Below are 24636 nucleotides of genomic sequence, written 5' to 3'. Positions count from 1 at the left end.
ATCAGAACTCTAGCTGCAGCATTTTGGACAAGCTGAAGACTTTTAACTACATTACAGTAATCCAGTCTTGATGTAATAAATGCATGAACTAGTTTTTCAGCATCACTCCTGGAAAGTATGCTTCTAATCTTGGCAATATTCCGAAGATGGAAAAAATAAATCCTACAAACCTGTTTAACGTGGGATTTAGTTACTCCATTGTAGCCTCAGCAGGTCTACCATTGGCCCCAACAGTTTTGTGCCTGACCAATCACAGCGCTTTACATATTTTGGACAGGCTTAACACTAGAGCTGCGACAGAGAGACTAAAAAGATGGGTCAGCTCAAGAACAGCGCTCATGTGAAATGGCTTTGGCATCCTCTTTAGATGATTTAGACTTGAGCTTTTGGTTTGACATGAGCAGATAGAGGTACTCAAGTCACTTCTTCTTTGATGGTGTATGGTGGACTGCCTCATTGACTGATATCCTTAGCAATGAATAAGTCTCATTTTTCATTGCTCCTCTTGGTCCTAGCGCTGTCCCATTGCATGTGATAGTGGTTTGTAAAACAACCGTAGATTCTGCCCTATGACTCGGTGGATTCAGTGACTCATGTGTGTGTGTGTATATATATATATATATATATATATATATATATATATATATATGCTACCTGTAAGCTGAATTTTGTTCCCTTCTCCGCACAAAAACAGAAGAATCCTGCTAACAAACATTAAATAATTTTTCTGTATAGTTGTGAAGTAGTGAATTACATTTCTATTTGAAAATTACTGGTTTAGTATCTTCTAAACACTAAAAATGACTACACCAGAGTTTGTTTGGTTACGAGATGGATGTTTGCTTTCTAACAAAGGCAGCCTGGTGTGGTTTTGTTTGCTTTCTGACTAAACTGATCAACAGCAGAACCACAGAACTGGTGCAGATCTCTGGAATAATTCAGCCAGTGGTTATATTAAAGGGCTGACATGAACAGCTGATGCTTGGCCCTGCCAGCTGCTATTATAGGCTGCCAACCTCCTGATTTTCACTGTGCAAAAACATGCTCACACAGAGAAAAGTGGGTGTATGTAATAATAATGACCTCAGCTCATTCTGTGATTAGAGTGCTCAGATTTTTCTAACAGGAGGTCAAGCTGATGAAAGAAAGGGAACACTACTTTGGCTACTGGATGACTGAAACCCCTTAAACGTCCTCCTGAACAACAGCTGGAAAAATGAAAAAATGTAACAGCGGAAAGGCCCCTCAGTTATGTCAGAGAAAGGTGAAGGTCAACTCAATCTTGTTAAATGAAAACATTTGTTAAACAACACAAGGTGTAGTTTACTAATTGTCTCTTTCTTTTTTCACCTTCTGTACCTGTAATAGTTTAACTTTACTGGCAGTCAGTTAAAAACAAAAATTTGGCAAAGTCATGGAGTGAGAGTTTTGGCGTAACAGACAATAGAATTGAACCTAATCTTTTTCCATTTGACTTATTTGCCTTTGTCATACATGATGGTTCCAGTTCCTTTTGGGTGTGTGTGAGGGGGTGTTTGGTGACTTTTTCCAGGTGTTGCAATACCCCTAATTTGGTCCATAGGCAGTACACTCCCCATGAGCCTCATCATGGTCTTCGTCATGATTTGTGTTTCTAATCAAATTCAAATTTCTTTATTGTCCTTGTTGAACGTACAATGAACCAAGTCAATTTCCGTCCATAAAAGTCAACACGTTTAAAATTGGCACACATGCATCATATAATAAAGCCATATCAACTCTTTGGTTAATGTTTATACTGTTAGCTAATGAGATATTTAATAGTTTGCTTCAATTCACAGTTCAAAATGGCAATAGCTTTGAGAAAGATGCTAGTTATTAATCTTTGTGTGCTTCTTGATAGACCTGAAATCAACAATTCACCCAAGTGATGGGCAGAGAATGAGATGCATCTTAAAAAGGTGTGGAACACTGAAAAAACGTTTTAAAATCTTATTTCTGATTATAATGAGTCACGCAGAGTTTTTCATGCAGGTTAAACATGAAAATGGTCTCCTACACCTATCTCCTGCATTAGCTTCTGATAGTAAATAGATGGTAAAACTATAGGATTTGAAAATTCTAGCAGATCTACACCAAACTGTCACTGTTCATAGACTCACCCATCTTGACTCATTAGGGTTGGGCATCGAGCATCGATTGGAACCGGTTCCGACTGTTAGTTTTTCCAGGGATCGTTCAAAGTTTTTTTTCTATTCCTAGAATGCTGACGGCAGAAGAATCCGCGGCCAACCTCCATGAAAAATAAACGTTATCTGCAAATTGTGATCAACGCTTTTCAGAGCTGATCACACTAGCTGTTGGTCTGCAGCACCGAGTTCCCCCTCCCCCCATCCGGCGCACAGCGGCCAGATATAAACAAACATGTCTGCCAAACTTTTACTCTGTAATGTAAACTTTTAACTTCTGCAGCCAAAAATGTGGCGTAGAGGAAACTTGTTAAAATACGTCAACACGGTGGATTTAATAGAAGCTTAAAGAACAAACTCTGGACAGTGTGAGGTGGGTTTGTCTCACTGCAGAAATTAAAACACACACTTGAGCAGTCAGACGCAGCCGCTCACCAACACTCTTTTGTGTGTGTGTGTGTGTGTGTGTGTGTGTGTGTTTGGGCTGGGGGTAAACGATTATTTTTAAAACGATTATTCTGACGATTATTTTATCGAATGGTCGACTATTCTAATGACTATGTAGACTACTAATCAAATGATTACTTTTCTATTGCACAGTTAATAAAAACAAAAAATCTAATAAATTCCTCAAAAAAATTGATAAACTGGTACTGTAAGAGAATAAACACTACAGGCCTTCCATTTTGTAGAACACTGCTTTTATTGTGTGCTGTGAGTCCCTAGGACAGAAGGAAGGAGACCTTGTAAAGGTCCAGACTCTGTGCAAGGAGAAGCACGTTGTTTGTTCTTCTCAGTTTCCGTTTGTTGATGACCCATGAAACACACACACTCACATCTGCCCACAAAGTCCAGCTCCGTCACACATTCCAAAGCTCCCCCTTCCCTTTTTATGGATTTATGATTCGCCGTCCATACGACTCACACACGCTCTCAGTGAAGCGGATTCAGAGGCAAATCAACATGCAAATGGACAACAGTCAGCAACTGAGAGTGTCAGGAATGTTTGAAGAGCTGGAAAGATTTATTTAAACTATGCAACAAGCAGCCATTCTAACCTGATTATTATCGAACACTCTTCTAGGACCACATTGGGTTTGTTTTTTATAAGCCCAGTCATAAACAAAAAAGCTGCATGGTGACTGATTACAGTTGCCCAACATTTCCTGTCTTTGCTAAATCAAGGTGTGAGATGGTCATTAATAAAGGTCTGTTTGTTTAGCAATACATACTAGGGTATTGTAATTTTACATTCCATGCATTCATAATGGAACTCAGTGAGCACTTGGTGTAGAAAAAAATACCTTAGTTTGGTGAATTTGCTAAAATATTCATTTGTATGTGCAGCAGATCTAAAAACTGGAACATCTGACTATCAAATTCAATATCTTCAACAATATTAAATGTATCACATCAAATATATTGGGACAGCAGTAGCTCAGGAGCAGGGCTGGGGGTAAACGATTATTTTTAAAACGATTATTCTGACGATTATTTTATCAAATAGTCGACTATTCTAATGACTATTTAGACAATCTAATGATTATTTTTCTATTGCACAGTTAATAAAAACCAAAAAATCTCTAATAGATTCCTAAAAAAAATTGATAAATTGTTACTGTAAGAGAATAAACACTACAGGCCTTCCATTTTGTAGAACACTGCTTTTATTGTGTTGCGGTTGGTTATGTTCTGGTGACGTGTAGAACTTAAGAGTGCAGGCTGCTGCCTGAGAGGTGGTTGGAGACGGAGTGTCTCCATACTGCTTTGTTTTGGTCACTTATGAGCGTGAGGCGAGTGGTGTTACGACCCTTCCTGGGGGGTTTGGCTCGTGTGCAAAAAGGAAGGGACAATAACATGGGATTTAAAAGTTTAAGTGATGATCAGGTTTATTTACAACTACAAAAAAACATAAATCTTTCCATCCACAGGTTGGGTATAACAAAACTAATTCTACCTGTGGGGAATTAAAACAAAAGTACAAATAAGTAGGGATGTCCCACTGGGCAAAGATTACAGGGTTCTGGACCAAAATAAGAATCTCCAAAGGTCCAAACTCTAAACTGGGTGGTTAAACCAAACTCAAGGTGATATTTTAAACTAAACCGAAAACCCACAACACTCTAAATGTAATAAAAGGGAGATCTGCACCACAAAAAAAATGAACGTAACAGCTTATCCAAATGTAAGAAGCTGTTAGTGAAAATGCTAACAGTAGCTTTACCAACGTTAAGTTCAAGTTACCAAGTTTAAATAAACCAAAAATACCCAGCAAACAGACCAGCATGGAGGAGAGACTGCTACCACATAAACAGCTCTCCTAATGTCTGAAAGAAGCTCCTTTATGAAGGGAGAAACGCTCCCGGTGATGTTCTACATCTGCGATAGAGACGGAGCAGCGCATCTGACCCCGGAAGTTGTTGTCCGCTGCGGGGAGACAAAGGCGGGCAAAACAGGAAAGGAATCTAGTAGCGGACGGACGTTTTTCCGGGTTTCGGTATTTGGCGGAGATGTTAGTGAAGGCCTAGAAGAGGGCGAACTAGAGGAAAAACAGGCAGATTCCTCCTCTATTTACAAACTCCTGGGGATGCAACAAGTGGGCGCGGTGCGTCGACTACCGAATCTGACGTTGACAAATTTTTAGAATAAAGCCGTCAACGTCATCAAGGCTTCGCTACAGCCGTAGTGTGTGTGTGTGTGTCTGTGTGAGCATGAGCGTCAGAAGGCTGAACAATAACCTGTAGAATAATTAAAATTAGGGATGCACCGATACCAGAAAAAAAAGTTAACCGATACCAGGAGCCGATACCAGCGCAGTTGCTTGAAAGTGGCTTCACTGTAACTTGTCATTTCTGTTCACCTAATATTTTAGTTTTGTGATGATTTCTATTCATATATTTTACTTTTTATCTACCTCACAGTCTTTTCCTGTTGAAAGCAGAGAAGAAAATAAAATCTGTATTCCAAATCATTGCATTTTTTTGTGTGGTAGAAGTATCGGTAATCGGTATCGCCGAATATTCAGATCCAAGTATCGGTATCGTATCGGTTTGGAAAAAAGTGGCATCGGTGCATCCCTAATTAAAATCATCATGTTAGAGAAGCTTCTCTGTGGTGGACCACACCAGCTTCTGCCACAATAAATAATTATAATAGTAAATAGCATTTTAATTTCCTTTCTGAACTATTTCTGTTGAGAGTTTTAATGTTTAAAATCTGTTAGATTGTTACTGACAGCAGCTACGTTTAAGTTTCACTTTCTGTTCTGACAGAATGGCTGCTGCAGGTAGAAAAACAGACGGATGTTTCTGGATATGTTGGAGACATTTAGCCTCTCATCCCGGAGGCTTCTTCCAGACTTTGGTTGTGGTCAAAAACAAACACACTGATTGCGCTGCAAGTCTTTTTCTTTTTTTCTCCAAAACATGTTTTTGTCTAAATGAAGGTGATGTTTTTGTTCATAGAGTTAAAATTCATGTTAAAGTTGAGATTATTTCATCAAGTAGGACCTGTGGTTAGCTAGCTCATTTAAAACATGGAATGTCTTGAAAGAATCGGAATCGGGAATCGATAGGAACTGGAATCGAAACGAGGAATTGGAATCGGAATCGTTCATAATCAAACGATACCCAACCCTACAGTCGCGGTTGGGAAGGCTGTTGATTTAGCATCCAAAGAATGAAGCTGTTAGCATTTATAACTCCACCACACAATAGAACTTCATCAGGCTCGGGTTATTTGTGGAGATCAAACATCAACACTGCAAAGCAAACAGTGTTAGAGTTGCATTACAGTTGGCCAGTCAGAGGCGAGATGTCCAAATATCAGGAAGTAAGACTCTAAATGATGTCATCTGAAGCTCAGCTCTGATGTGGCACACTTCTAGTTTCTGAAAATGGTGCACCAGAGCTTTGTTTCCCCTGAGTACAACTTACAAGGCATTCAAACTACAGACCATTCTAAATGTATTGATTAAATTAGTATTCCACACCTTTTAAGGAGGCTGTGACTTTTTTAGGCAAGCGGTAATTTGAGAATTTTGCACAATTTTTTGTAGTGTCCATCTGTCCACTGCAGAGCACTACACCAGAATGCCATATGACATCACACGTTCTATAGAGCACTGATAAAAAGAAGTTGGATGCTTCTCCCTGAGTGTTCTCAGGACCTGATTTAGCGTAATTTTTGATCATGACAGTGATGGGGATGCAGGATTGTGGAGCTGTTCAACTGAAGGAGATAAGCAATGTAGGTGTTGTGCTCGTCTTTTCTGTGTCTGTTATTGGCTATAACAGCAGTATTAATATCAAATATTGATATCAGCCCAAATTTTAATATTGGTGCATTTCTAATTTGTTGTGGATATCACATTTATCAGTTAGGTGATCTTCAAAGTGATTCAATAAAAACAAACATGTGGGATAATAAGGAAGCTTATCAGTAGATGGTTAGGCCTGTGGCTGTAAAAGTGTTCCTACCTTCAACATTTTCAAAAGGATGAATTTGCTCTTTGTGTGCTTAAGTATTTGTTTTTTGAGCTCAATGATAGTTAGAATACCACCGCTGTGTGTAGCATTTGGGCAACAGTTGTTATTAGGAAATATTAGCCAACAGTGGGAAATAAACAACATGGTTGTGAAATTGTGTTTGTGGGATTGTGGGCTAATAGTGATAAATGGTTACCGACATCTCAGACTAAACTGTCTGAGTCAAATTTGCTTGTTGAAACAAAGTTACCAACTGATATTAGCTGATAGTGTGATAAAGAGTTGAAATGGTTTGATTTTTTTTTTCAATAACACATAATTAACAGTGTGTAACAGGTTGCATGTGGGCTGGATTAGGCTATCTACTCAAAAATGGTAAGGGGATTTAACCAAAAGCATGTAAAAAAATATTCAAACGAGGAAAAATGACTAGCTAGTACAGTACCATACAGTATTTATTTCTAAAGCACATTTAAGAACACAGCATGACAGCTGACCACCGTGCTGTATAGGTACAAAAGTAATGGTTAATAAATGACAGTTAAAAGACAACACACAAAATAATTAGTTAACAGTTGAAATAGAAAATAGTATTGCATAATTTTCTACCTAATAGGACGTGTAGTTTTTTGTTTAACATGATTAAGAAAATGAAATGATTTAGATATTAAATGGTAACTAGTGGTAAATAAGTTGCTAACAGCTACTTATATGGATCAAATGTATTACAGTCGATGAATAAATTCTAGAAATGATAGGTTTATGTACAATGTATTGAAAAAATACCTTAAATGAACAAGCAGGTGTTTTTTGCTAAGTTGGATGACAAACCACGGAGTTTGAGGGTTATATAGACCTTTTTATTGCCTTACTTTACTTCTTAGTTTTAGTTATTCTCTTAGTTAGCACCAGAGATCACACTAAGGACTAAGGGGTGCAACTGATGCATGTAGATGAGACGATATATGTGGACAGAAAAGCCTTCTTTTCAGTTTTAAATTATGTCTGACTTAATTGTTGATGCTAATTTTAAATGTTCCATATGCATGTGTGAAAGTAGTGTTTTATTTGTGGTTCTGACATGCAGATAAAAGAACCCTAAAACACAATTTGACCCAGTGTGCTGACGCAGAGGCTTGTTGAAAACAGCTTGGTTGCATGCTGGCTCCACGAAAGTTTTTTTTTCTTCAGATGGACCTCACTTTTTTATATTTGTCACATTGCTCTTTTGACTCGTTGCAGCATTGCAGACTTTTACGAACTTCCGTTAACTTTTCTTGTTGAGCTTACTACAGTTGGGATTTCTCATGATCTGTCAGGAAGCTGTGAATGTTGGGATAGTGGATCTTTACCAGTTGCTCAGATGTTAATGTTTTACATCTTGAGCAGTTGAGTGCCTGCCCTGGAGAATTAAAATGGACATCCTTCGCCCCAGCCTTTTCTTGTGCTGTGCCTCTAAAGACAGGAAGTGAACTAGTTAACTGCTGAAGTACTGGAAAGAAAGTTTGAGTGAAACGGACAGAATTGGAGGGAAACACCAACTTTCCTCCTTTCTGATTAGATTGTTCAATGTAATTTCTCTCACTTTATTATGTTATTTCCCTCATTTGAACCACACGTGTCAGTTCACAGCCTCTTAAAAAAAGTAGTCACTTTGGACCTTTAGGAGGACCCCCCAAACCAACGGAAAAGTCAATGTTTTACAGCAAACTGGTTAGATAACTGGTTTATACACAGTTTTGAGACCTTAAAATCTCAAAGAAAGATAATTTGAAGAAATGGGAATGAAAAACGTGCTTTGTGTTTCTGATGAAAAGACAGATTTGTCAAACTTAAACTTTAGCAGAGTTAACTGAAGTCTTCGCTTTTCTCTCACCCTACTTGTTTTTGTGAGCTAAAATGCACAATCAACTTTAATTTCAGTCGCCATTGATGGTTTGAGTAAAAGTACATTGAAAGAGCTGAGATTAATCAGGAGATGGTGGTGGAATGAGGAAGGAAACAGGGTTCACTGGTTGTAAAAAGAAGGCACAGTCTAGGGATGTACTCGAAAGAGGAGTTGGAGGAGGGGGAGCGTAGCAAGCATTCTTTGTCATCTTTTGTCTTGTTCAGTAGCATTGACACATGAATCTTAACAATATAGACTTGGATATTTGTGGCTTCTACATAAGACGACGCCATGAATGCCACAGAGTGGAAACGATAGTATTTTTCATTTGTCTTAAAGCAGTATGTAATCTATCAGGGAAGGGAAAAATTCTCACATTTAGTGCTTTTTAGTTCTCTAATTTTGGTGTCTTCTTAAAGATTGTGCAGGATCAAGGCTGGAGAGCCCCCTCTTTCATTTATCGTCTCTCTTCACTTCATTTAATCCCACAAAGATTTCCTGTAAAGTAAATCCCCCGCCCCTTCTCTGAGCTGGAATGGAGGAATTAAAACAATTGACAAATCAAGGTTTTCTTGAATGGGAAAAAGAAAAGTTTTTATCAAATAAAATCTGCGCACAAACCTGAGTTGGAACGTGAATATTGAATGAAAAGTTCCATTTTTCCCATTAAACATCAATGCCATCCGTTAACTCACTGGGTGGTATTTACCCCGTTAGCTCCTCAGCTTATTGCCTCTCAGCATGATACACTTATTACGTATTTAGGAAGAAACTTCTTTTTTACTTTGTTCCTAGACCTGGCCTTTTTGGCGGCAGATTTGTTGCACATACTTTGAAGGATTAACTGTTTCTGAGTTAATTTTAATTAATTTCCTTGAGAATTGCTCTGTGGAAAAATAATCTTTTGTAATTAATTTGTTTATCCCATCACAAAACCACTTGGTCAGCTTTGTAAAACTCAGCAAACCTTTATTAGTTAATTTTTTGTGTATCATAAGCTAGACTCTAGCACTTATGGGGGTTAAATGTTTTTGTAGAAGCTGTTAAGAGCATGAAGAAATGAACTGTCAACACACTTATGTAACACTGGACTGTGTTAGTTCGAGTGAAGCAACAAGTCAACAGAAGCTTTTATTGACACACATCAGCACATGTCTTCATTTAATGTTGAAATATTTGTTTTCAGTGAGTAAGAAGAAAAAAAAAGTTTCCCCTTCTAGAAAAATCTTGGAACTTCTATAATCTGTAAAAAAAAAGTTTGTTTTTTGATATTTTACATAAATTCTTTAAAAAAAACTTTCATTGTGAGAAAAGCTTAACTAAAATGGGTTTCACCAGTGCAATCCCACTCGTTATTTTTTGCAACAAAGACAGGAAGAGACATAAATAAATGAGACAGTATTCACGAGTTGACATTTCACCCCTTCCCTCCCTTCTCTCATCCTACTCCTCCATTCTTAATTTCCTCTCCTTTCTCTTCATCTTTAAAGTATCCAAGCAGCTTCTGGAAGCCAGCAAACGTCGTCGGCAGGTTAACAAACACCACACAAAGTTATTTAGAACGAAACATGTTTTGACTGGTGAAATTACACACAAGGTTCCCAGGTGCTAAGACGTCTGAGGAGAAAACTAATGGAGGTAGCTCAGGGAGATCATGGTTGGATTCTCTCTACTGTTAATCAAGTTAGGATAAATGCAGCATCTTTAATTGGGAATGACCCAAACTGACCTGCTTTACGTTAAAAAGGTATATTCTGGGTACTTGAATTGTCACAAAACATCTAAATAGTGTGTATGTGTGCACACGCGTGTGTGTTTTCCCCTGGTGGGATACAAAAATGCAACTCTTTTGCAAGTATTCTTCTTAGCTGTGCTCTACAGTTGGACATTAGGACGTTAGGTTTGTTCTTCAGGAGAGAGAAAAATCAGAAACTACAACAATTTGTTTTGAAATGAATATTTTTCCTCTCATTTCATACGACTTTGATAAACATCCCTCCTCTCCTTTTATCAAATTATTTTTAAAACCTCTTTATCCCACATTTACTGATCTGTGAACCTACATTCACCCCCTCACATCTCAGGACTTGCTGGGGTGAAAAAACAGTTTTTTTAAACTTTAAACTAGAGTTTAACATTAATCTCAGTGATTTAGTTGGAAACTTGACCAGTTTCATATCTGACACCACTCTGCAGCCCTCTACTGACCAAAATACACACTTGATAGTTCTGTGGAAAGTAAGTAGCCTATAGGGGCACTCTTCACCTACCTTATGGCTGTTAGCTGTAATGCTAGTGATTAGCATTTTCAGTTTCCTGATTATCATTAAAAAGCACAAGAAGAAGAAAATGAAGTTTGCTTTTTCTGTGGGCATCATGGTGGAGCCTGGAAGTAAAAGTCAGTAATGTATTTGGAGGCGAGTGCAAAGAGCTAAAACCAGAGTGAACATCGGCACGGTTTGAGGGAGATAAAGAAGGCTATAAAATCCCAGACTGATGGTGGCCTGGCTTTGTTGCTACTGAACTTGTAAGTAATAGTATTTGTGTCCAACAGTGTGGATCTTTTTTACTTTGTGGTTTATTTGGATTTTAGTTGGCTCATGTTAGTGTTAGCTTGTTGTTGGCGCTAGCTACAGCAGGCTGCAGCATGGTTGTTTACAACAGTTGTAATTCCACTTTCGACCAGTAGGGTAACGGTGTGGGAAACTGTTACTTGAAGTTGTTTTTTTAATCCAAAGTTTCCATTATATACTCTGAAGTTGGTTTAATTTTTTGTAGGACATTTGAAAGAAAAAAATGCTGAGAGGCTGACCTTTTTTCTGCCTTGTTACCATGGGCTGTCTTCGTCTTTCCCACATTTTATCAGTCCTGCTCTGTTTTCTTCTCCCTCATTTGATCACCTCCCCTATTTCCTCTCCCCTCCCCTTGTGTCCTCTCCTTAATCCTCCCTTTCCTTTGTTTCTCTTAGCTGCTATATTAAGGTACCTCCAGAGAGCTGAACATCTGCCTGGGCACAGCCGATGAAGCTTGTTAGAAACAGTTTGCTTGAAGTTGTTGACTCACATAACGGTATATCTAAGGGCATTAGGTTGGCCAAGAAGTACACAACAATTACACATTTGTCTGCTCGCTGTGGGAGGTGTGTGTTTGTGTGCCCTTTTGGTACACTACAGCTCTAGTTTACAGACTACCTGTCAGCACATGAAGTATGTGTGTGTGTGTGGGGTGTGCCCTCCATTTGTGTGTGTATGTGTTTGTGCACACATGTTAATGATCACCTGTCCAGACTTGAGAAGATAATGAGACCAGAGCTACCCCTGCTGCAGGGCTCTTTCCTCTCCCCTTTCAGCTCCACCCCTCCACAAATGGTTAAAGGACCTCTTGGACTTGCATATTTTTTAAAAAAAATTATTTGCTGCTTTTTTCACTTTTTCTTCATCAGTCAGGAAAGCTTCCTATTGTGTTGATTTGAATGTCTTTACAGCACTGCTCCAACAGCTGTTTTGCTCGTTACGCTTGAGGCTGTTTCTTCCGGAGTTTTTTTATACGTCAAACTATAAAACCTCCCAGGTTACACTGTGACCCCTGCAGGACGGTGTCCTGTTCGTGCCCTGTGTCTCTACAGTAGCAGACTGAATATCCTGTTACAGCACTGTTTGTATGAGCCTGCATTAACCCAGAGAGCTCTGAAATCTATCCTGCTGGGTGTTTTTAGATTGTGGGTTCTTCCTTTTCTTGTTGGAAAGAGAAAATGTTATTTCTCTTTCTGACAAGGATTTGGGAGAAAATTGAAATATTTAGTGCAGTTATGACTTTTAAATACAACCCCAGAGACTTTTTTTCAACACTGAATTAATTATATACTTGGATGTTAGGAGTGCTCTGTATAGTGACATAAAGAAAGCAATAGAAATGGTTAACTTTTTATGTGAAGATGGATAGAAAACTGCTGTTAGCAGCTGTTAAAGCTAACTTGTGGATCAGAACTTGAGTGTTGCTGTGTAGCAAGGCACAACCCCTTTTTTAATTTGCTGGCGTCAAAAAATAGGAGCCTTCCTGCCAGAGAAAACCAACATCTGAACTTCAGTGTCAGGGCCAGGGCAGCATGGTTTTGGCCTAGCTGAGTCTGGTGCAGCCTGTCCAGTCAGTATGCTGCTGTCCAATTTCCTTGAGGTTGAACATCTTGCCAGAAGATCCGGAAATAAAAGTTTTACTATTGCGAAAATATTTTTCCCCTTTTTTGGGGGTGGGGGGTTTGGATTTCTATTCACCCTAACTTAACTTTCTTACGTCCTTGACTAGCTAAAGCTCCTGTCATGATGATTATATGATGCCATTAACAAATACTGGCAAAAACACAATGGAATACACATTCATGCCAAATGCCACCACTACACTTTTGACACACAGGAAGCCTCGGATTTAGTTTCAGAAGTTTTTGAGACCTTTGTAACATGTTGTGACTGAAAAGCATTTTATTTTCTGTGAAAAGGGACTTTTTTAAATTTACAAACATACTTCCTAACTGCTCTTTTTGCAACATGTCACAACATGCAGCAGGTTGCAAAAGTCTGAGGTGAACAACAAGCTGAAAAGACACCAAAGTACCTGTGAGACAGGTGTTGAAATAAAGATGTATTCTCGACATTTTATTAATTAACTTTTTGAGGCTAACCTGGAGAAAGCAAAAAGGTGAAGAAATGTCACCAGCATGCATATTTGACACAAGATGTCATTACTATGATGATATCAGACTGATTAGCACATTTGTCATTTGAGTGAAACAGCCACGTTGTCCTGTCCTGAGCTCACCTCATTGCAGGTTCACACCTGTCTGAAGCCAGTTAAACTGGCTGACAGCTGCCAACAAGAGGTGTGATAAAGTGTAACCGACAACTAGAGTGTGTTTTTGCAGTCCATGTTTCGGTTTTCTGTGTCGTTGGGAATGCATGAATCATTCTGATGATGAACTCAAACAGGACGTGAATTTTTAGATCATTGCTGAAAGGTGTGTAACAGCGCAGTCATCTCAGCACAACCTCACGGCTGACGGCACAGTCAAAGCGAGGAGTTGCTTTCATAATGAGCTCATCGGTGTTGGACAGGAAAAAGGGTGTGTGATCTAGAAAGCACACACACCCACGGACTGCTGGCGTCACGCAGGGAGTTTAGGGCAGTTTTGCAATAACGGTGTTCAACCTGGTTCATTCTTTTCAGGCTTCAATAGACACACCCTTCTGTGAGTGTGTGTGTGCGTGTGTGTACGAGATCAATGCTATTAATGCAGTTATGACGTGTATGCAGTTTTAAATCTGATTATTAAGTCTTTGAAATAGGTGTTGAAAAGGTCTGGGAAGTGAGAAGAGTCAAAAAGTTTCAAAATTGGTCTAATTTTGGCCGACATACAACTGATTTCCTCTGATCTGACTGGACCAAAGATTACAGATCAGACCGATACACAAATTAAACGCACATATATTCCGGTTAACCGGCTGTTAACCGCTATGGGGCATCAATAACCGATTAAAGAAATTTTGCAAAAGGCGCATCCCTTACCTAAACCAAAAGTTAATTCACACCAAACCTCTAAAACCACATTTAAGGGTATTTAGTCATTGTGTGGACCAGCCAGATGTCCCCACAATGTGGAAATGTCCACATACTACAGATTAAAAGTTTATATTTATCCACTTAAGCATATAAAAACAGGTTAAAACACACACACACACACACACACACACACACACACACACACACACACACACACACACACACACACACACACACACACACACGCACGCGTAGCATCTTTTATGAAACACTTCAAATGACAAACACCAATTGTGCTTGGACACATAGGCATAATGAAATTTCTTACTCTGTATTTTAGAAAGGTTAGCAAGTAAATGCGTGGAAGACAGGGTGCTTGCATACGTTTCGGGAAGTCTTACAAATATGGAATTTTGAAATGTTTTCAATACCTTAAAGTCTTGAATTTTGTGTACAAGTCTTAAAGTATGGAAAAGAATAATATAATCACAGTTTGCAAATCTACAATCCTCTTTTCTAGGGATGTAAGAAAATATCGATGCATAGAAAAAAATCATATTTTGTGTTATGATACTGAATAGATGTTTGAAAATAGTGGATAGCTTTACTCATTTTTTTTAGAATTAAAATTTACTGCATTTCTTTTATGGAGTGCAATTTAAACTCCGACTGTTAGGTGGCAGCAGTTACAACCTTCTTTCTGACAGAACAATGTCTCGCGATGACGCTGAATGTGTCTTGAAAACTTCTGGTTTGAGTTTTCCAATAAAATTCAGCCTAAAATTTAAAATATCATCCGACCTTAGAATTGCAGTGTATCATATTAGCCCTGTTATTTACAGTACTAAAATTAATTTATGACGCAAAAACCATAACCGCAGAAATACACAAATAAGCACGCATTCTTTTTGCAGCCTGTTCTTCTCTGACTCACGCCTGCCGCACACTGGAAGTATCAGTGACGCGGAATGGCAGCGGAACCTCACTGCTTCAATTAGAACCCATTATAGTCAATGGGGGTGATTATAACCAGACATGACGTGGAGATTTTCAGAAGAGGCAAGCTTTGCCACAGCGTTAAAGATGGGATTGGGTTCTATTTTTGCCACAAGCCGCTTCTCGGACACGACAATTTTCACAGTTAACATAAGGTTAGATAGGATTCACTTATACTGTTTCAGTGTAACCCCTCCCCCGGTAATGTTCAAAATAAGACTATTGCAGCTATGCAATTTCATATATGTGTACATTACTTCAGAACAGTTGACCTAACAGATTATTTAGTCCCAGCATCATTCCAGAAGTGCCGCGGTGATTTTTTGGCTTCATTCCTGGCAGTGGAGAGGAACATCATATATGACATCAAACTGCAATGTCAAATGTGATTTCCTTGTGTTTGGTTTAATGGCGGATGACATAATCAAATTGTGACCTTTGAAGTCCTGAGGCATTTAGTGATCTTGCAAGTTAAGTGAGAAGGCTGGCGGAAATCTCCAAAGATTTTGTGATCCTGTGAGTCCAGCCAGGATGACGGCAGAGAAGCCGCTCGCCGGCTGAGATTCTTCCGGTGTGTAATTGGCACCCAGCAAAAATCGCGAGTAAACCATTCCGCTGCTGTTTCACTACCCTGATGCTTCCAGTGTGAAATAGGGGTCAAGAGTATTTCCACCCTCTCAGACAGAAATACTGTTACATTACCATAATTCACTATACATTAATGGAAAGCTTAGATTTTTAGCCTCCATAATTGATGTTAGTTACCTTGCTAGCGTAAACTATCAGTTGTGGTAATTTAAACTGCAAAACTATACATTACTAGTACAGTCTCGACCAGTAAATTAGGCAGCAGGCAAACAAGTTTTCTTGGGGAAAAACAGTTTTTTTATGAAGTCTGGTATTAAATTAGGAAAAAAAAAAAGAGAAAGCAGGTTTGTCTTGTAAATTGCCTAGTGCAGTCGAACCTTCAGATTTCCCAATAAGAAACAGGTTCCTGGCCGGATTTTAACATCCATATTTTACAGATTCCTCTGTCCAGGTCTTGGCATACTGACCTGACACTTGGATTTGTTTGATTCCTAATACTACAACTAACTGTGGTTGTCACATTACTTGAATTCTGCCACACCCTCTCAGTAATAATATGTTTGACAGTTGTGCAACCCTTCCATTCCTTTCTGTGGATCAACACTGAGCCATGATTGAAAGGTAAATGTTGCTGAGAGTACAGAAACACAAAATGTTGCAGTGGTACCATTTTGTTGTGGGAACGAGTGTATGGAAGTATGTTTGAGTTTCATCACAGCTACGAAAAGACCTGGGTGGGGGGGGGGGGGGGGACATGCATACTTGCTACAACTTTAGACTGCACAGCTGTTTATTCAGACTAGCCAGATGTGTTGTATTATTTTACACAAGAAATCCTAACCTTCAGCTCAGTAGCTTTGAACATGAGGATTTAATCCGAAGGGATTTCTGGTATTTTGTTAAACTTTTCCAAAGTTTACTAGTCTGTAAAAAATGCCATAAAGAAAGGTCAGCATGATTACAGTTTAGGGTAATAAAATGACGGAGGCGGGTGCATACAGCAGGGATTAAAAACTGTTTTTCACCGCAGCTGAAGCAGTTATATAAGACAGCAGAGGATAAGAGCTTGAGCGTCATGCCTAAAATGCAAAACCACCTTAGAAGTCGGATCCAGCTTTCATGTCCTTCAGCTCATTATCCTCGTCCTCAGCTAAGGTCAGAGTTCCTCTGCTCTGATCCCATCTAACAGCCGACATACGGTCAGGTTAAACAGGATTCCCCAGTTTACTTTTAATTTAAGCAGATTACTCACTGAAGCTCACTAAAGCTGGATCTGTTTACAGGAAGTGTACTTAAACTAAAAATGATTTTTTTCCCCCCATTTGAAAGCCGTTTAAGAGCCTGAGGCAGACGATGCGATATATCACATGAGGTCACATGGCGTAAAATTGGTGACATTTTAAGTTATGGTTTATTAGTCATATGCTTCACCTGATGTTAAAACATTAACTCTGCAGACTCAGCATGTCTCAGATTTGTAAAGCTCAGTGAGTCCAACCAGCAGCACAACCAGTCTAGATTTCTTTATTTACAGCCAGTCGTTAACAAAAACTCGATTTAAATAATAGTTTTTTTTAACGTTTTACCCTCCAAAGCCTTAACAATATGAAGGTCTAACCAGACTAAAGTTTTCTTGAGGTTTAACCCTGGAGAGGATATATCACAAAAATTATAATGTCTTAACATGTTGCATAGCGGTGGTGACTCAGCACGTTTAAACCCGTTTTTATTTCTTTACTTTGTCTTCAGCCCCCGAGGCACAACAGTAGTTTTTATAAAGCTGCTCTGTTCATGCAAACCTTTGGTGTTCTTTGCACCAGTGAGGAAACTTTAATAAAAATTTAAAATCACCGAGGCAGCTCTGTATCTAACATAATTTTTATACTTTATACCAGTCACTCAGTTGCTTGTTCTTGTAAGAAACTGTACGCCACCTGTAAAGAGCATTTTTGTAATTTCATAACTTTTGAAATTATATTCATATTTTATGCATGGTTTCCCTTTGTACTTTTATATACAACTATTGACTGATATGCACTCTTTTGAACCCTCCTTGTTGTTGATGTGACGCCATTCAGTGTTTATCATAAAAAGTAATTTAACGTTGTTTTAGTTGTTTTTGTTTTTTTGGCTTCATAATTCATGGCTTTTCCTAATCTGATGGAGACAACTAATGAAGCAAAACATTTTTATGATGATAATTTTCGAAGAGCTGCACACATTTGCATTAATCTGTTTTTGTCTGGGGTCAAATTAACCCGAAGAGTAAAATGTGGCATTTATATTTGAGAATAGGAGGGTAAAATAACTTTCCTCAAAAATGTTTGCTAAATTAAATATGTCCCAGAAACGCTTGTTAGTCTTTCATTTAAAATTTGGATGTTCAAATGAAAGATTTTACAAGTTGTATTCTGATAACTCGGACAAGAATGGTGATCTAAATGAAATGAGTGGTCCATTTTTTATGTTTTGGGCTTCATCTTTCAATTCATGCAAACTTTGGCCGATCATGAAAGGACATTTGTAGGGATTTCCACATTCTTCTGCTGATTCTGATTCACTAGTTTAAATATTGAAATTAACCAGCATTTAAAAGGTCTGCCTGCAGACCTTAATGAGCTGTTAGGTCTCACTGACTGACAGGAAGCATGGCCCCAGCTTGAGATCTGTCAGCTGAAACAATGCAAATGACTTGAAAACCCCTACAAGAAGGTAAAGTAGCACAGACTGTGGCCAAACATGCTGACTGTCTCAAGTCAGCTGTGTTTAAAGTTTGGATAAAGTACAAACAAAGTTGGAAGGTTGTAAAAGGGAAACAAACAGACCGAGGAAGCAGTCAAAGTGCCACATGGGTATCTGGAAGAAAAATGTCTCTGAAATAGGACGAGCAAAGGTGGTAGTCTGAAGGAAAATGCATTCAAAAACTTTAAGAAATAAGGAAACAATGTCTTATTTGGTATACGTTTAGCAGGAAATCAAGAGTTTATAAATTGTAAATACAAATGCATCAATCATATTTAAAATTGTATGTATATTAGACAGTTCTACCTGATAGTGCTTATTCAATGTGTGTCACAGCTTAATACTCAGGCGTATATTTGCAAAATCCATCACCTTTGAAATGAAATAAAAATTGAGTCACTGTTTTATTAAAAATTCCAAATTCCTTTACAGTAACATTTGAATAAAAACAGACTATAAATGACTCAAAGTTGTTGCTGACAAATGAGGTTTTGTGGCTCCAGTTTTGTGATTAATGCATCTTCACAGATTGTCTGCTTCCGGTTAAATGGAGCTGAAACTTCCTGTCATTGCAGTGCCACTTCCTGTTGCATTGTTGGTGTATTTGTTTGTATATGGCAGCCAGCCTATTGTCTTTCTGCTGCCCACCAACTTTGCTTATGTGAAATGTGCCCCCCCACGGCCTATGTCCATTTTCAGAAAGGGGGGTCCACATGTGAGTGTGTTGGATAAGAGGGGGTTGGTATCAGCCCGTCTGGGGGAGGGTCACGCGCTCGGGGAGAGCACCAGGGGGGCTGAAGGGTGCCATTATCCACTGGGCTAAATGGGAGCTTTGTGCTAGTGTGTGATGGTGGGGAGAGGGGTGAGACGGGTAGGTCAGCAGTGCCCTGTCATAATGTTTTTGGACAGGAGACATTACAGACACAGGAGGTGTACATGTTTATGCTTTTGCTTACAAAGTGGTCCTGACATTTGTGTCAGAAACATTTTTTTCTGCTTTCTCTCTGTTGCTGTGGGGTTTGTAAACACTGACTGGTCTTTTTTTTTAACCATTGGTTTCATCAAAGCCTTACCCTTTAGTTCTGATTATTTACCGTTGATTGTTTCATAAACAATAAAACAGTTTGATCATTTTCTAGCTGTCTAATTTAGCTGGAATAAAAATTCTGTAGTTTTCCTCTTAGTGTACATGAGGTACAAATGCCATTTTTATTTTCAGATCAACAGTATTTGTGACTTTTAAAAAATGTTGTACCTTGTTGATGAAATATCTAAACGAACAAAGACTTTCTTAACTTTGGGGCTTTTTCTTTTTTCTTGCTCTAATAAAAATACTCGTCAGGGTGCCTCGGATCACATATTTTTCTTCCTCGCCCGCATCCTTTAATTGATCAGATCCTGAAGAGTACCTGAAATATAAATATATAAAAATGTGTATTTCTTTTGCAAACCCCACAAATGTGCTCACTTCCGCCTGATTTTGATTCTCATAAAGTTATTGCAGGGATAATTAAAGGGATACTTTGCAACTTTTTCATATATTTTTTTGTTTTCTTGAGCCAGTATGTGCTAAAATGACCCTTTACAGGGTTAACGAAATGCCACCCAGCCCCATCACCCCCTGTGGCCAGAATGTCCACTGTCCGGTCTGTTGGACTTTTAAAAAATTGAGCATACATACTTGGTGCTGCAGTCCGGCTCCAGCACGTTTCCTGCATGTTTTAGACAATGAACATTGGATCATGAAAGCTGATTTGTTCAAATTAGTGATGAATCACCCCTCCAGACATGAAGGAAAGCTGGGAAACGTTTCAGCTGTCAGATTAAAGTGTTTAAAAGATGAACACACAGCGGCAAGATAGGTTTTGGTTCTACAAACGGACACTCGGGGGTTCTGAAAGCAAGCCAAAATTGCCTAGTCTCCCTTTAAACCAGTGTCTCTCTAAGCTACGACTGCTGACTAATAATTACAACTGGTATTCTCGAAGGAGTTTCCAGAATGTCTTGAAACATTTGCGAAGGTTCTCAAATTTCCTGTATGAGTCACAAAACCTTACTGCCATGCTGCTTAGGGTTTGAAAATGTTCAAAATGTTCGTAAGACAATCAATCAATCAATCAAACTTTATTTCAGACAAGGGCTATGTCCATAACAAGAATAAAAAATAAAAAATAAAATACAAACACATTCTAATTACAAACCGTATAGGCAGTTGCTCCAATGTTTAAAAAGGACTGAGGAGTACCTCGTGTCACTGTAAGATAAAGATGACAGAGCTCTAACAACCGCGTTAGCTGACAAACTCAGTCGGCAGATGAATTTGTACATGAAGAGCCTCAGAAGCGCATGAAAAGTAGGGATGTTACTCGTAACAAACATATGACTTGCCGAAGTCCATCTAGGGAGCTTCATGAGGACAGATGTTCTCTCTGAATAGTTTTTTTGTGTTCATCTGGAGCTCATCTTGTACTCCTCAAAGTGCAAGAAATATGAAATGCTACTTCTACAGGTTGTCTAGATTTCTAGAGTAGGAAAATGCAAGTTTCAGTTTGAAACTTTTCTACAGACACTATTAGGCTATTTTCGATCATGACATTCCTAATTTAAATATGCACTGTTGGTTACAGACCTTTAAAGTTCTAGAACTCCATAAAATTATTTTAAAGCTTTTACTTCAGAGGAACCCCACTCATGGCGTGTTTGGACCACTTGACTTTTTATGGCTCTTTTCCTAAATAGCATAATGAGCTAAATCCCAATGAGTTTATCCGTGTGTTTTGGCGCGCTTTGATTTATGTGGTGCTACAAAGCTTTCTGAAGAGTGGCGTGACAAAGCTTGTAGAAAATCTGCTCAGTTGCGGGTATACCTCCATCCTGCAAGCTTTCTGAAAATGAAAATAATTTAAAACACATTTAAAAAAAATGCTGGCCAACCAGAGGCACGGAACTCCCCCACCACCGACCATTGATGTGTGTGATTTGTGCTGGCGACCATCTTTTTCCAGATGTGTGTGTGTGTTTATGATATTTGATTACAAATATCAGGCATTGTTCAGTTTATTTTTCACTAATGTGGATCCGTTTGTTGTCTTTGGCAGCGTTTCTTGACTTGTGGCTTTTGATGAAAATCTAGAGCACACACTGGTACTTCTGTAAGATGTGGTCGAGGTTATTTATGGTTTCTGTGACTGAATGAAATTATTTAGAAGTCAGTCTTACAACTTAGTTATTTGACTTTTACTCTCCAACTTCACCTTCTCCTCTTTCAGCTTGAACTATTCTTAAAACTTAATTGTCATTTAATCTTTTTTGTGTGGACTTTCCTTCCCTTTCCACTTAAAACCCCTCCAAAAATGGTGAATTCATTATAATGAAAGCTATTGAAACTTTATTAATAGTCGGTTTGTCATATCTATATACTTTTGTAGACGTTTACGGCGTGGTGCAACTCCCACCTGAGGAAGGCTGGTACGCAGATCGAAAACATCGAGCAGGACTTCAGAGATGGACTAAAACTCATGCTGCTGCTGGAGGTCATCTCAGGTAACTCCACATTCACGGCACTCAAATTAGAGAAGTGTCAAAGATCTGGAAATAGTCATCCATGAGTGATATTAGGGTGAGCATGTGGCTTCCTTTTTTCACATTCAATTCATTTTTGAGTGATGCAGACATCGCTGCTGTAACTTAAGCCCCCCGATGGTTTGTCGTTCTGCTGAGCCCGTGGAAATGTGCAACGCTTTCTCCCCCTTCACCACAGCAGCTAACTCACGTTTATTCTTCGGTTTCTCCAGGCGAGCGGTTACCCAAACCAGAGCGAGGCAAGATGAGGGTCCACAAGATCAACAATGTGAACAAAGCTTTGGATTTTATTGCCAGCAAGGGAGTCAAGCTGGTGTCTATTGGAGCAGAAGGTAAGCCTGTGTCCAAGAAAATCAAAAAATACCTTTTGAAAGAGAGGACATGCACAGCTCAAGTCTCTAAAACACAAGTTTTACTTCACTTTATAAAAATATCCATATCGGTACACAATGTGTGTTTTTTATTCTTTGAATCCCCGCCTTCAGTGAAACTAAATGTAGTGCAGTTTTTCAGCATCCAATAAAATCATCTGATTTCCCTGTGGCTGCATCATTGATATTGTGCCTCTCGTCTCACTCTGCTTGTGGAGCTCAGGACCTGACTTTGTTATAAAACAGTCACTAATACTACTGTAACAACTGCTAACTGCCATCAAAGCATGTTTCAGTCTGTGTTCAGAGTCATCATGTAAAAGTGATGTTAAATGTTATTGAATGGATTATTATGGGGGACGTTATTTGTCTACTTTGTAATTCGCACATTGGTTATTTCTTTTTAATCAGGTGGAATTACATGCTGGCTTGTAGCTTAAAACCAACTATGACTCAAAAGATTCTTAACCCTTTCAATTTGCAGGTTTATTGAATGTAATGGGGTTTAGCTGGAATGCTAAGGGGTTAAGGGAGTGCTTCTGCCGTTTTAAAATACTTTTGTCTGTAAAAGCTATAGTCACTACTACAACGGTTGCAGATTGCTTCTTGAACAGCCTCTGTTTTTATAGTTTATGTGCGTCAGAGCTAATAAGCTAACAGCTAGCCATAGTGTAGCTGCTTGAAAAGGCTCCAATCTCCTAAATTCACTCCCAATTTGTGAGATTTTCCTTTTGAAATCTTTGAAAAGTGTCATAAATTTTCCAGTTGTTTACATGAAGGTGTGTGATTGTTTACTATCATAAATATAACACTGATAGTTGCAAAAGGTGGCAGGAAATTCCTAATATTCCATCTGAAATAACCGTAGAATATTAAATAATTTTATTTAACAGCCATTGATTACATACCAGCTGAACTTGTACATTATTTGTACATACATGTGTAGCTGAAAACCTGCATAGTTCACACTTCTTTACAGTTTGTATTTAGATAGTTTTATTAGATGTGTTTGATATTGTCGGCCAACATTGGCATCAAAATGCAAAATAGGAAATGCATCAGTATTGTTTATTTACTTTATTTTATTTATTTATAACACAACTTTTACACACCATGCACATATTACACATCAAACTCTTCAGCTACTTCTCCTCCTAACTCAAAAATGTAACAGATCTCAGGTATAATTTTTTGATTTTTGTTTGGCACAATTGGTCTAACTTCAAAGGAAGAATTTGACATACGGTATTTAGCTCAGATAATGTTTGAAGTTTAAGTATACTTGATTGATGTGTGACGTTAGATAACTAAAATTATTTTAGTTTTTCTTTTTACATGAGGGGGACCTCGCATGTATTGGTATCAGAAGTTAAGAGTATCAGTAGAAACACAAATATCAAACATCCCTAATTTTATTGCATTTCTGCTTGTTTTTATCTTGTAATTGCCTGTTTTATTCTTCTGGTAACTCATGTTGGTAGCAGAATAAGTATTTCATTCCACAGGGAGTCATGTTTCTGTACTGTGTACATATGACAATAAAGCTTTTAATTTTGAATCAGAGGTTTTCAGGAACTTGTCCACAAGGAATAAAATGGAAATTATTGAAGTTTTTACACACAAACACTCTTTAAAATAGCCAAACAGCTCTTTGAAGTGCTAGAGTGTAGAAGGACAAAACACTCTGAGTCACGTTGGTGTGTGTGTGTGCGTGCGTGCTTGCGTGTGCGTCAGACAGCTAAAGGACGGTGACCTTTCTCCTACTTTGTCAGGAGAACCATGACATTCCTGCAGCATGACACAGCTGATACTGGCTACACTTGGAATAAAATATGGAAGCCCATTGTAGACTCTCACTCCATCTGGCCTTCTATGAAAATAGAAAGGTCATCAGTTGGAAACTGCCAGAGAAAAATGCCAACTCTGCAAAAAAAAAGGGGATGTTCCTGGACTTTCCTACCTGGATTTTTTTGATGGTTCTTGCGTCCAAACCTTTGTTTAGTCTCAAACCTTCCTGTAAGAAGTTAGTGTGAAGTTTTCTTTAGTTTTAGAGCTCGGTTTTCACTTAAATTCACCCTCAACCTGTGGAGTGTCTACACAAAGAACTATGTGGGACAAATTCACAGGTGACAGTTGACGGCGAGGGTGACTGATGAAGAAGTTGAAAGTATGAACGGATTGTTTGAACTATGAGTGGAATCCGACCTAAACTGCATGCCTGCTCTAACATTACGCTGTCTTGTTTGCCTTAGTGTGTGTGTTCA

The 24636-nt window shown here is 38.6% G+C and overlaps 1 protein-coding gene across 7 annotated transcripts in view; it reads left to right on the top strand.

The window, feature by feature from the left end:
• actn4 (actinin, alpha 4) overlaps positions 1 to 24636 on the top strand; it is a 78663-nt gene that overhangs the window by 28104 nt on the left and 25923 nt on the right. For all 7 annotated transcript variants that reach the window (XM_054742583.2, XM_015951238.3, XM_015951237.3 and 4 more), the window contains 2 exons: positions 21848 to 21962; positions 22214 to 22333. In XM_054742583.2, the coding sequence (XP_054598558.1) occupies positions 21848 to 21962; positions 22214 to 22333 (235 nt within the window). The remainder of the gene's footprint in view (positions 1 to 21847; positions 21963 to 22213; positions 22334 to 24636) is intronic.

Source organism: Nothobranchius furzeri, chromosome 13 (assembly GCF_043380555.1).
Source record: "Nothobranchius furzeri strain GRZ-AD chromosome 13, NfurGRZ-RIMD1, whole genome shotgun sequence".
NCBI lineage: Eukaryota > Metazoa > Chordata > Actinopteri > Cyprinodontiformes > Nothobranchiidae > Nothobranchius > Nothobranchius furzeri.
This window is presented reverse-complemented; position numbering and strand designations above follow the sequence as displayed.